This window comes from Arvicanthis niloticus, chromosome 6 (assembly GCF_011762505.2).
Source record: "Arvicanthis niloticus isolate mArvNil1 chromosome 6, mArvNil1.pat.X, whole genome shotgun sequence".
Lineage (NCBI taxonomy): Eukaryota > Metazoa > Chordata > Mammalia > Rodentia > Muridae > Arvicanthis > Arvicanthis niloticus.
The window spans coordinates 90,486,439-90,500,173 of record NC_047663.1 but is presented as its reverse complement, the minus strand read 5'-3'; the positions used below and the strand labels follow the sequence as shown (position 1 = coordinate 90,500,173).

Sequence of the window (13,735 nt, the reverse complement as noted above, 5' to 3'; positions counted from 1 at the left end):
AATATAATGTTAATTTTTCTTTTAAAAGACTTGCTCTGGGAACTGGGAGATGGCTTGATGTACAAACATGAGGATCTGAGTTCAAATCCTCAGCACTGGTTAATATAAAAGCCAAACAAAGAGGCATGTATCTGGTTGCCAAGGAGATGTAAACAAAATCTACCCCCTCCTTCTATGGTCCTGATGATATGTTTCCACCAAAATTCACTCTGGGGAATCAGTGAGTTTACTAGGCTTACTGACAGAGCAGTGGGTGAGGGGTTATAGGCAGTAGCAGAGGTGACCTTAAAGCAGTCACACTGGAAGGTCTGCCCCCAGCAGACCCCCATGACCGTGTAGATAGAACCCTTCCCCTAATCTTTCCATACCCCTATATTCTGTCTCTTCTCTGAGTTTCCCATGGCTACGTGCAACTAGGGCAGACTTGCATACAGCTGGTTGGAGGGGTCGATAGTCAAGTGAGGATCCCCTGGCCCTCTCTGCCCCTCCTGTATGAGGTAACACCAAGCCCAGGCATAATAGTCATTTGCAAGTAGGCCCAGGTTGATGGTGACAGATGGCTTGGAGGATAGTCCTGTACAACAATCTGTGACCCCAGCATCGGGGCAGGGATGTAAGAAAATAGGTATATGGAGGGAGAGCTTGCCTGCCAGCCAGTCTTGCCAATCAGTGAGTTCGAGGATTAGTGAGGCTCTGTTTCAAAATAAAATGAGGTGGAGAGCCTGAGGAAGGCATGTGACTTAAATGTTTGGTGTCTACACATGAGCCTGTGAGTAAAAACATACACAGAATAAATACATACATAAATAATGAAGATCAACACTGGGTTCAGTTCAGAGAACAGACGGTTAAGAACCACCACAAATACAGTTGTCAGGACACACGTGGGACACTGTAGGAGTGAGAGGGGCTGGAGGCTGGTATCTCCGGATGGAGCCAAGGCTTGAGAGTGGGGTGGGGCAATCTCCTCAATCTCCATCCCTAAACTACAACTCCATTATTTCTTGACCCCTCCATGTTCCTGAAGCTCACCATCCAGGAACTTCCCAGTCAAGGCTGGGTTGGGGGATATGTTTATGTTTCTCGAGCTTCAAGTTCCTACAAATGTCTTCACTTCTGTTCCTGCTCTCCTCCCATGAACTAGATTGCTATTTTATCTGTCTTTGGTTTTTTGGTTTGTTTTTTTTTTTAAAGTTATTTTTGTGATGCCATGGGTCAAATCCTGGCCCAGCATAAATGTTAAGAGAATCAGCTGTCCCCTCAGAATTGTCTCAGTCTCCTGCACAAACAGTGTTTCTCCCTGGATACTTTTGTGATTTTTCTCTACCTGTTGTTCTAATGTTTGACCAAAGGAGCCTTAATGGCAGCGGCCAGCCTCTGGAAGGACACTCAGTGGCCTGTCCTCTGGGAAGACACTCTGGCTTCTGTCATCTTGGAAATGCTGGTGCTTTTGTTGGAGACACCTTCCTGAGTTATTCTTATTACTTATTATAACTTCCTGAGTTATTCTTATTACTACAAACTAGGAGTCTTTGTCTTTTTTTTTTTTTTTTTTTTTCAGAGCTGAGGACCCAACCCAGGGCCTTGCGCTTGCTAAGCAAGTGCTCTACCACTGAGCTAAATCCCCAACCCCAACTAGGATTCTTTGAACAACAGAACAAAAGCTCTGGGGGTTAGGGTCTGAGTCCAAGGCAGCATGCTCCACAGAAGGCTCTTCTGGTTTCCTGAACCTCCAGCTGTGGCTGCCACAGCAGCTGTATTTAATCATCAATCAATTCATCTCAGCCACCATCTTTACTGGGCCTCTTCTTCCTTGGTGTTCTCTCTGCCTCTATCAGGATGCTTGCTGTTGAGTGCAGGGCTATCTGGGTACTCCAGGGTAACCACATCTTAAGATGTGCCTAGACATTTTTCCCTATAAGGCTATATTCACAGGTCCTGGGGTCAGAACTTGGATCAATTTCCTCAGGGACCCTCATTCACACCCCCCTCCTGCATAGTCTGTAACCGAAAGCCAGGCAGGAAAAGTTGGGTGTGTCTAGCTTAATTTCAACATTACAGAGTTCACTTATCAAAAATACCACATTAACTCAAAATATAATTAATGTGCAATTTGTGGGACATGTGTGTGTGTGTGAGAGAGAGAGAGAGAGAGAGAGAATCACACCTATAGTCCTAGCTGAGGGCTAAGATGGATCACTTAACCCAGGAGTTCAAGACCAGCATGAGCAACACAGCAAGATCCTTTTTCAGGGAAGAAAAACATAGTTAATTTAAATTTGAGTTATCTCATTCTAGAAAAAAAATAAGTTAAAGGGAAACTCAGTTTCTCGTCTCCTTCTCCAAGGGAGTGAGACGAGAGTCACAGGACACGGCTGCATGTGGCTGGAATCCTGGGTAGCAGTGCAGAGCTGGCTTAGACAGTTTCCTGACCACACTCAACGCTGTCCTGCTCTGACTTCTTGGGAACTCCAGTCTAGGCGCTGCTGTTAGAGCCACTATCAGCTCCTGTGTGCCTCTGAGCCAAGCAAAGCCTTCAGCACATCCACTAGAATAATTTCCCAAAGAAACTGTTTGTGCCTGTTTGAAGTTTGTTTCCCTGGGAACCTTGGAGGTGGCAGGAAGAACCTGACACTCTGCCAGGACAGAAAGAAGAAAACCAGTCACATGGTGGGCTTCAAGGAGCAGGGATAGACAGACTCAAGGGACCAGGGAACAGACATCAGCTCCGGCCTCTGTGTGTCCCAGCATGGGGTGCATAAAGAAGACCCTGCCTTTTCTCCTCATTTATGTGTCCATGTATATACACAGGACTCCGTCACAGGAAGCTGACCCAGCTAGACAAAGAAAGCCGTTTTTCGAGAGGCTCCGTCGACTAGAAGAGCAGGTAGGTGTAGCAACACTTGGAGAATTAATTTTATAAGACCAGGAGCAGATAAAGAATGGATGTCACAGCGTCAGCGGCTCTCCGTAGTAGTGGACACGTGAGCACTTGGTCTGCTATCCTTGCTGGAAGCTGACGATATTCTCACCTGGTTTTGGAAACCAGGCATTTGCTAAGCACTACTCTGAAGTCCAACTAGACAGTGTGTGCAAGTGTGTGTGTGTGTGTGTGTGTGTGTGTGTGTGTGTATGCGTGTGTGTGTGACTGTGTGTGACTGTGTGTATGTGACTGTGTGTGTGACTGTGTGTGTGTGACTGTGTGAGTGTGTGTGAGTGTATGTATGTGTGTGAGTATGAATGTGTGTGTGAATGTGTATGAGTGTGTGTATGTATGTGTGTGACTGTGTGTGTGAGTGTGAGTGTATGTATGTATGTGTGTGAATGTGAATGTGTGTGTGTATGTATGTGTGTGAGTGTATGAATGTGAGTGTGTGTGTGTATGTATGTGTGTGTGAGTGTATGTGTGTGTGAGTGTGTGTGAGTGTGTGTGTGAGTGTGTGTGTGTGTGTGTGTGTGTGTGTGAAGATGCAGGAGACCTGAAGAGGCCTCTAGGAGACCCAAAGAACACAGCTGCAGAGGCCTGGGTGGCGACTGTGAAGGACAGCATCCATAGTTATGGGAGCCATGAGAGCACTGGTCTATTTCAAAGCAGAACATATGCTTTGTCCCAGGGGTCCCAAGGGGGTTTGTAGACTGTTCCCCACCTCAAGCATGTCCTGTACTGATCCTGGTAAAGCCAGGCATGGTGGAGTGTACCAGTAATCCCAGAACTCAGATTCAGTTAAGAGTACTGCTGTGAAATTGAGACTAGCCTGAATGAGGATGTAGTGAGTTATAAGACAGCCTGTGCTACTGAGTGAACCTCTGTCTCAAAACAAAGAAAGAAAGCAACAACGGGGCAGAGAGATGGCTCAGTAAGATGGCTCTTGCTGCTCTTGCAGAAGATCCAGGTTCAATTCCCAGCACTCCTGTGCAGCTCACAAACACCCGTAACTCCAGTTCCAAGCAGATAGGACTTTTTCTTCTGGATACTGCATGCACATAATACACAGATACACATGCAGACTAAACATCCACACACATAGAGTAAAATAGAACTTAGACCAACAACAACAAAGACTGAAAAGGCAAAGGCTTCCTTGCCTAGAATTCACAAAATCCTAGATACAGTCCCCAGAACTGTAAAACCATAAATAAATTAAAAACACATGCACTCTGAGCTAGAGAAATAATTCAGCAACCAGGAGCACTAGGTACTTGGAGAGGATTCAGGTCCACTCTCAGCACCCACATGACGGCTCACAGCCATCCATAACTCCAGTTCAAGTGCCTCCAAAGGTACACACATGGTACACACATATAAGGCAGGCAAAACACTCATACGCATAAAATTAAATAAATCTAAAAAAAAATTGAGACAGGGTTTCTCTGTGTCACCCTGGATACCTTGGAACTTGCTCTGTAGATCAGGCTGGCCTTGAACTCACAGAGATCCTCTTCCTCTGCCTCTACCACCACCCAGTTCAATCTAAAATATTTTTCAGTGCACTCATACAAACAACCTGTCCTGTAGTCCCCTCTGATCACAAAGGTAGCCCTGAGGATCACAGTAGTGAGATGATTGGATACAGTCTTCCAGAGTGTTGGGGCCAGAGAGGGTCATAACTAGGGTCATGGGCCTGCAGGCCACATTTTACACAATGCAGCTATGGGGCCTGAGGACAGTCACCCCCCCCTTTTTTGTTTTTGTTTTTGTTTTGTTTTGTTTTGTTTTGTTTGAGACAGGGTTTCTCTGTGTAGCCCTGGCTGTCCTGGAACTCACTCTGTGTGGACCAGGCTGGCCTCGAACTCAGAAATCCACCTGCCTCTGCCTCCCAAGTGCTGGGATTAAAGGCGTGCGCCACCACTGCCCGGCCCAGTCACCCCTTTTTACCTGGTCCTTTGAGAGTAGTCAGAACAATCTCCTCACATGTTCTAGCATGGTGACAAGGATCAAATTTGTCACTTTATAAACAGTGCCACTCATAGGCTTGGTGTAGAACAGGTACTTCTGACATATACTTAGGATAGCCTGAGCCTAGCCTCATAAGAGCTGTGTTCTCTTTACAGTTTCAGAGATTCCAACAAGTGACCTTAACACACCTGCAGGACATTGCCAACAACTACAATGTGTACTACAATATGGATGCCCGCTTCCAGAGCCTGGTGGAACAGAGCCAAGCTATAGCTCAAGCGATGAATCAGTCTCAAGCTGCCATACAAGGAGATGTGGCCCACCTAAAGAACTGGTTTAGGAAGAGCCAGAGACGGAGCCGGAAGACAGATGCTCGGCTTCAAGCCTTGGACCTCTCCCTGAGCACAAAGAGCAGACAGTGGGTAGAGAAAGAAAAAGAGCAAAAGACACAGAGGGAGGCTATTGCAAGCCTGGCCCTAAGCTTTCAGGCACTACAGGATGGGCTAGCCAGCCTCACACAGCAAGTCCATAGCCAGGATGCCAGGCTTGCTGCTCTTGAGGGACAGACACAGAGGGCCTCCCCCGGTACTGTGGCCCTGAGGCTGACCACAGCCCCAACCCTCACTCAGCTTGCTCAACGAGGCCCAGGTTCCTTGCAATTGTGGAAGGACAGCCAGGCATCCAAGTCTTCACCCCAACACAGGAATTCCCCCCAAGACTTCCCTGTCCACGTCCAGGAGATGCAGAAGTTCCAAGCCCCAAGCAGCCATCAAACAGTTCCACCAAGGACCTACCAAGGACCCGGAAACAGTAAGTGACCTCCCTATCAAGTTCCAGGTTTCCCTAGCAATGCCTGAGGTTAGCATGTCATTCCCAACCCCTGTAACCCAAAACGCTCTTTGCCCAAGGGCCACCTACCCAACAAAAGATAGAATGGCTTCCAACAGGTCAGTTTGCATGGCAGAAGGGCCTCTGTTGAAGTGGTTGAATCAGGAGCCTCGGGATGAGTTTCACTTCATACTAACAATACTCAGGGTAGCCAAAGAGAAATAGTTGAGTTTGCATTTGTGCAGGAGCCCAACACCAGCCTAGAACAAGGGCAGAAATGGTTGGTACGTTGTTTAGCACAAAGCAGTGACTTTCACTTTCCCAACCACATTTCCCTGACTCCTGAATTCTCCTTGGCTGAGTTTGTCACTTTCTTCTTATCTGGCATAGTCTTCACCCCAAATCCTCCTGGGGCTTGAGATGCATACTGTTTCCTGACCCTGGGCTCAGTCACAGAATTGATATTTCAGTTTAAAATAAACTAAAAAGTGGTTGGCAGGCAGGGAGCAGCTGCTATAAAGAGAAGAGAGGGGCTGAGTGCTGCCCGCTTCCCTGAGACTCACCGATAAGTACTAAAGGCACCTCAGACTGAAAATGGACCCTAATGATTTATTTCCTATAGAATAACCCTAGATTATCTGGTTGATAATAGTCACCAGAGGCTAGAGAGGAAGGCAGGAGAGTCAGAGCTGGAGGACACCTGAGGACAGAGGCAGAGAATAGGAGGTTGTACTGTGTACTGTGTAGCCAGGAGCCAAGGCCTTTAGGACTGCCACTTCCAAACTCAACTCGGCTTCTCTGAGCCTCTGGAGGGAACTGACTACAGAACACTGGGTCTTGAACCCTGGGAGACCAGGTTCAGGTTTATGACCTCCAAAAGAGAGCTGATTTAAGTCAATAAACATGTAGCAAAGTTACAGCAGCCACAGAGAGTTTAGACAGAGGCTTCCCTGGTCACGAGGTGCTTCATAGACAGACAGATAGACACAGGATTCATCCACTCCCTGAGAAGCTATCCTCAGTCCTTACCTGTGCAGCACAAGTGTTCGGATTGTAAGTGCAGAACGGGGGAAGCAAGTGCTCTGAAGACCTTGGGGTCATGAAGTAGATGAAAGCAAAGGGCAGGCCTACAGCAGGATGCTTCTGAACTGCCTCAAGCTCAGGGCTGACTCTCTTCCCTCTTGTTTCCAGTTTGCAGCATGGGCCCAGTGCTGATTTTCCCCAACACCTCCACTGAAAATGTGATCTTTCTTAGCCCTGGCTTCCTCATGCCCCTACGAGCCCTGTCCTTCTGCAGTTGGGTCCGAATGACCACCAGACACCTGGGCACCCTCCTTTCCTACGCCACCAAAGACAATGACAACAAATTAGTACTGCATGGTCGAGACTCCCTGGTTCCTGGCTCCATCCACTTTGTGATTGGTGACCCAGTCTTCAGGGAATTGTCCTTGCAGCCACTTCTGGATGGTCAGTGGCACCACATTTGTATCATCTGGACATCTGTGGAGGGCAAGTACTGGCTCCACGTAGACCGAAGGATAGTAGCCACCGGCTCCCACTTCAGGGAGGGCTATGAGATCCCTCCTGGAGGGTCACTTGTACTGGGCCAGGAACAAGACACTGTGGGGGGTGAGTTTGACAGCTCGGAGGCCTTCGTAGGGGCCATATCTGGCTTGGCCATCTGGGACCGGGCACTGCTCCCTAGAGAAGTTGCAAACTTGGCCACTGGGAAAGAGCTCCCCACAGGTGCCATTCTGACACTGACCAATGTCACATCTGTGGGTGGATTTGTACAGAGAGCCAAATGTACCTGCCTGGAGCAATGTCCATAAGGCTGCCACACGTGGGCTGTGTCACCGTCAAGAAGAACAAGCCTCCATATCAATGCATATTCCAAAACACTTCCCTATGGTCACTGCTGGGCTATGTGGCCTGTGCTCTATCTAATATAGGAACTTCCCACATGGAGACTCAGATTAGACAGAAAAAGTTCAGTGGGGAAAGAGAGGGGTCCAAGACTGCAATTTCCCATTGCTGTGGAATTTGTTTGTTTGTTTGTGCTTTTGATTGTTGTTTTCTGAGACAGGGTTTTATTGGTCCTTATTGGCCTAAAACTTACTCTTCATCCCAGACTGGCCTCAAACCCATAGCAATCTGCCACCAGGGTGCTAAGATTCCAGATGCAACCACTCCCCACCCCTTTCTTTCTTTTTCATTTGAAAGATTCTCACTATATCAGCCAGATTCGCTTGAGTTCATGATCCTCCAGCCTCTTGAGTGCCAAGACACTGGCCTCCACAGTGATAAAGTACAGGCTGCACCTTCCAAGCCATTCTCATTTCATGTGTAGTATGCTATTCTTTGACCCCAGCTGAGTTGGCAGATAGGAACACTGGGCTTGGGTGGGCTTCTAAAGTACCTTTGTAGCCACAAAACGCTGTCAGACAGATGAGAGGCCAGTTCCTGGGGACCCCCTTGAAGTCACAAGAAGTACTTTTACCATAGTTGTCTCCTCTTCAAAGATTCACTGGAGTTCTCCTGCGAACATGGATATTCCAACATCCTTCTCCTGAAAAAGGCTTACCATTCTGTCCTCTTTTCCCTTTTCACAAGAGGCCTAGGGACTCCCTGGAGGTAAACTAGCCATTCTTGTTCTGTTGTCTGTGAGAGCCATTAAAACTACCAGAGCTACCATTAAAGACATCCTAATAATGCTTTAAAACTTGATTTATCAAGCATTATTCTCATATGTGCCTTTTAGAAAGTTTTAAGATTTTAATAAAAGTGCTGAGTTGTGCAACCATCACAATCTAGCTTCATTTGGTTTTCTTTTTAAAAAATTCTTTTGGTTTTTTGAGACAGGGTTTCTCTGTGTAGTCCTGGCTGTCCTGGAACTCACTCTGTAGACCAGACAGGCCTCGAACTCAAAGATCCACCTGCCTCTGCCTCCCAAGATTAAAGGCATGTGTACCACCCTTGCCTTGCCCAGATTGGATTTTTTTTAATGTGGGTTTGGGGGAATCAAACTAGGGAGGCAGAGGTGGGTGGATCTTTGTGAGTTTGAGCCCAGGCTGGTCTACATAGTGAATTTCAGGATAGCCAGGGCTACTTAGAGAACACTTGTCTAAAAAAATTAAAAAGAAAGAAAGAGAAAGAAACTGCTATGGGGAGGGGTTCTGAGAAGAAGGAAAACCCACTGAATCCTTTGTCTGTTGGGTTGTAAGGCTATGGCAGAGACAGAACCAAGACTGAGGGAAGCTGAGGAGCCTGGTCCGCAGTTCTCCTGATGCTAACCGCTGAGCTACTGAGCAAGCCGACACGCTCCTAGTCAGTTCCCTGGCCCAGGGATGATTATGCGCTGGGCATGCACTGCCTATCAGGTTAGTTGTGTTGAAATCCCCTCCCTTTGTCCATTCTGGCTCCTGCTTTCTTAGTTGCTCGCTTTAACTGTCTGATAGCTGGTATTCACGTGGGCAGCTTGCTATCTGACCTTGCAGGTGTCCAGGCGCTGTTAATGATATGGAGCTCTCTTCATTCTCAAGAAATAACTGCAGCTCTTCATTAATCTTCGTTAACTTTTCATCTAGGGCATGACTTGGGGTTTCTTTCCTGCAGTATGTGGAGGCTAGTTAGGGGCTCTCTGGTATAATTAGTTATGTCAGAGATAAGGACAGATGAGAGGAAGGGCAATACTGCCTTGTAAACGTTCCTCAAGCACTCTCGGGTGGGGGAAGCCAGCCTGTGCTCGCTGACACAGAGACCTGGCCTTCCTCGTAGCTCATCAGCTTGCTTATCTTTCCTTTATTTCATTAATTTTTTAGACAGAGTCTCACTATGTAGCCCTGGCTATCCTAAAACTCACTCTCTAGACCAGGTTGGTCTCGAACTCAGAGATTCACCTGCTTCTGCCTCCCGAGTGCTGGGATTAAAGGTGTGTGTCACCACGTCCAGTCATAGCCCTCTGATTCACCTTCTCAGTGTTCCAGCTTTGCCATTTTCACACTTAGTCTTTCTGTTTAGCCTCAGTGTCTGTTCTTACTGTGAGCAACTGATAGTTTTCACAGCGTGCCCCCTTTCCCCCCTGCTTACGGAAGCCAGCACCTGCACCACTGGTTTGGTTTTCTGTTTGTGGAAGAGTTATGACTCTATAGTCTGGGTTGCTGTCCAACTTGCTACCCTCCCAACTCAGTTCTCCAAATGCTGGGATTATAGACATGTGCCACTATATCCCTTTCCATTATAAAAGTGAGAAAGTGGCACTGGACAGATGGCCCAGAGGTTAAGAGCGTTGACGGCTCTTCTAGAGAACCCGGATTTGATTCTCAGCACTACCATGAAAGCTTAGAAACGTCTGTAACTCCAGTTTCAGAAGATTTGATGCCCTTTTTGGCCTCCACAGGTACTAGGCACACACGCGGTGCACATACATGTAGGCAAAACACTCACGTACATAAAATTTTTTAAAATCTAAAATGAGAAAATAGACTGGAGGTGACCCATGCCTTGTGCTAATAAAACCATGGGGTCCCAGAATTTTCTGCACCCTATGGCTGGGGGCTTCAGTTTTGTAGAGGCTGGGCACCCATCAGGCCAGCCTTTAATCGAGCAGGAGGCAGTCAGCAGCATGCAAAGCCCTACCCAGATATACTGTCATAGGAACCTCGATCGAAATTGGCCTTAAAAAAAAAAAAAAAGATTGGATCCTTGTAGCCTAGGCATAGCTAATGATGACCCTAAACCCCTGATTCTCCTACCTCCACTTCCTGGTGCTGGGATTACAGGTGTTTTCCATAAGAGCTTCAGGCTAGGCAAGCATTTCCCAACTGAGCTACATCCCCCAGCCCCCCACCCTCATATTTCAAGACACAGTTTTTTTGTGTAGCCCTAGCTGTCCTAGGACTCACTCTGCAGACCAGGCTGGCCTCAAGCTCAAGAGATTTACCTGCCTCTGCCTCCTGAGTGGGCTTAAAGGTGTATACCAACACTGCTGCCCTAAATAAGTCTCTTAACAGCATCTTTCCCATCTCCTGGTCTGCCCAGAGCCCTAGGCCTTCTGCTAAAATCAGCTTCCTAGGCCACCTGTTCCTGAGTCACAGTCAGCGAGTATGCCAGAACTGGAAACCCCACTGGATGTCTCATGGCTGTGATCTTGAGTCACGCTGTCTTCTGCTTCCCCAAGAACCTGAGCTCTTGGTCTCAAGCACAGCCTGTTGAGTGCCCCTCCTTCTCAAACATCCCTTCCTTGCTTCTCTTGACACATTCTGGAAGCAGGTTTTGCCTCATTTTATTCTGGCTCCAAGGAGAGTGGGGAGCGACATATTTCTCCTGGAAAGAGCCATGATCTAGTGTTTGCTGGAGGGACAGCATGGTCCTGGGATTATTGTTCTGTAGAAGACCCCTAGCAACAAGCAGGAAAAGTTGAACCTCCAATGGTTTAATTACAAAAGTCTTGCTGTCAACCTCACCTATGAGACTAGAACAGCTGGAAGTAACCAGACACACATGGACTCAAAGCCAGGATGCAGCAGAGTATCGGTTCTATATTCCCAGCTTTCAGATGTTCAATATGGTCTAAGGGAACCAAGATATCACACCAGTCACTGCAGAGCTTGGGACTTCAGCAGACATGTTACACAGCACGGTGGACTGCCGCATCCAGGAGGCACTGTAGGGCAAAAGTCACTCTAGGCTGGCAGAAATCCTTAGATGTGGTCCATTGGTGTATGGCAGGATCTCAAGGACAACTGGAAATCTTGGGCAGGCAGTCATGGGAAATCTGTTCGATTTGGAGACCATATAGTCTGAATGAGTTCATCTGACCCAGCCTCCCAGTGAGGTCATCAAAATCTACCTGTGTATTTTGAAACATAAACCTTGCCCTTTCTAAGGCCACGAGGTGGCTTGTTTAACCACTTCCATTACATTGTTACAATCCTGGCCCTGCAAGGAGTCAGTACCAACAAGAAACCATTGGTTCTCCCATAACCAAATTGTCCACCCCGTCCATTTTTCGTCTTACAAGGACTAGGGTGCAGTTCAATGACGGAGCACTTGGCTGACATGTGTAAGGCGCTGAGTTTGATCCATAATAGACAAAAGTCAATGAAAGAGAACAAACAAATAAGTTGAAGGCCCTGGTCTCTCTGGAGCTGTGCAAATTGTACCACCTTGTCAGCAAGGGCTATGGATAGTATCTGTCCTCCTAGCGTGACCTTTTCCCTGGGACTATTCTTTCCACACACACACACACACACACACACACACACACACACACACACACACCCTGCTATGCCCCCATGACTCTATGCTTCTTATTCTTCTGCCCATCCTTTCTTTCCCCAAAGTCTATCATCCAGAAAGACCAAGCCTGTGCATTCAGTTCAACTGGCAACTTGTACTTTTACTGTGTGTCAAGAATCAAATGGTTCCTGGCCCTAAAGAACCAGAGAAGAGGGGATGTATCACCTCTGAACCTCTAAGGGGCTGGACTTATGTCCTAGTCTCAAAGAAATCGTGATGAAAGTTTGTATGTGTGTGTGAGGGGCACTGAGACAGGGTTTCTCTGTGTAGCCCTGTCTGTCCTGGAACTCACTCTTTAAACCAGGTTTGCCTCAAACTCAGAGATTCATCTGTCTCTGCCTCCCAAGTGCTGAGACTAAAGACATGTACCACCACTGCCTGGCTTCAGATCAAAGTTTTGAAAGTAAACAGAACTAAGTTCAAGCCCCATGGAATACTAATAACTTTATTTAGACAAGCCAGTTTCATTTCCCAACCTCAATGCCCAGCAATACAAAAGAGGTTCATAATATTGCTGTCACCATTTTGTAAAATGACAAAGCCAAGGTGTGTCAGTGAGGAAATTACATGTTTTTGGATGGAATCTTGTTGTTCTCTCTCTCTCTCTCTCTCTCTCTCTCTCTCTCTCTCTCTCTCTCTCTCTCTCTCTCTCTCACACACACACACACACACACACAATCTTACTTGCATGATAAGCATGGGGTAAATTCAGAACCCCATTTAACTTTCTTCCTCTTATTCTGTGTTTAGTGTTGGTTTTACTTTGACTTGTGTGAAAGGAAGGACATTTCCTGTAATCCTCTCACCCTTGGAAGTTAAAAAAGGACTTAAAACTTTCCTGATTTGAAAATTTCCAAATCTAAAAAAAGTTTAAGGTAATATCATATATAGTAGTATGTACATATATATCCTAGAATCCTGGCTAACTCTCTTATACATGACCTTTGTCACTCACCACTGAAGGTCTGAATTTGTATAGAATCTTCCTATAGTGTGCACATTAGCCCCAGCCTTTCCGATATTTCTCTGTTAAATGTAGCTTTCACAGTATATACCCATTTCCTTCATTCAGTGGACACTTTCTTCCTTGCTTCCTTCTTCCATTTCCGGTAAAGCAACTACCATGACACTGCTCAGAAGCTAACATTGCAGCATTGTTCTTTCTCTGTAGAGTGCCACCCATGAAGATTACTGTCACTCTCGAGTCCCTGAAGTTGCCGTAGGAAATCCTAGTCCTTGTCCCTACATAATTCAGGATACATCTAAGAACACTGATACTAAGACTACACTTGACAAGCTTCCCTTGCTAAAATACTATTGGCTAAAGTAGCCTGTGGCTAGTTAACACCACACCCATGTGCTGTCCTAGTCTCCTCGGAGGAGGAGAAACCTTAGGGTCTCAAACCCTTTACCGGAGTTGCAGCAGTCCGGCTGCCCTGTGAGCACAAGAAACACATGAAGCCAGCTTGGTTGAGAGATACGATTCCAGAACTTAGTTTATTTTTTTCCCCACATCATCTCTTCAGGGACTGGGCGTGCATATCGGGCTTGGTTCTTCTCTAGAGTCTGGGACACTGCCTTTAGTAAAGCCACTAACCGCTTGGGATCTTGAGCACCAGGTTTCTACCCTGAGCTACAAGGACAATAAACCACAACTCCCAGGAGACCCCGCGCTCACGGACCTTGCCGGCTTCCGTCGTCGATCACGTG

At 46.9% G+C, this 13,735-nt stretch overlaps 1 protein-coding gene across 1 annotated transcript; it reads left to right on the top strand.

Annotated features, from left to right (window-relative positions):
- The first annotated feature begins 2,640 nt into the window (after positions 1–2,640).
- Ptx4 (pentraxin 4) lies at positions 2,641–8,534 on the top strand. Its single transcript, XM_034506476.2, has 3 exons — positions 2,641–2,887; positions 5,053–5,707; positions 6,917–8,534. Exons 1-3 carry the CDS (start codon positions 2,750–2,752, stop codon positions 7,555–7,557), a joined length of 1,434 nt encoding a protein of 477 aa, XP_034362367.1. The 5' UTR covers positions 2,641–2,749; the 3' UTR covers positions 7,558–8,534.
- Positions 8,535–13,735: the final 5,201 nt, after the last annotated feature.

Excerpts from the sequence above, each read along its gene's own strand:
- Ptx4 (XM_034506476.2), top strand. The coding sequence starts at position 2,750 with ATGGGGTGCATAAAGAAGACCCTGCCTTTTCTCCTCATTTATGTGTCC. Across the intron at positions 2,888-5,052 it reads TCCGTCGACTAGAAGAGCAG|TTTCAGAGATTCCAACAAGT; the intron begins GTAGGTGTAGCA and ends TTCTCTTTACAG. Across the intron at positions 5,708-6,916 it reads CTACCAAGGACCCGGAAACA|TTTGCAGCATGGGCCCAGTG; the intron begins GTAAGTGACCTC and ends TCTTGTTTCCAG.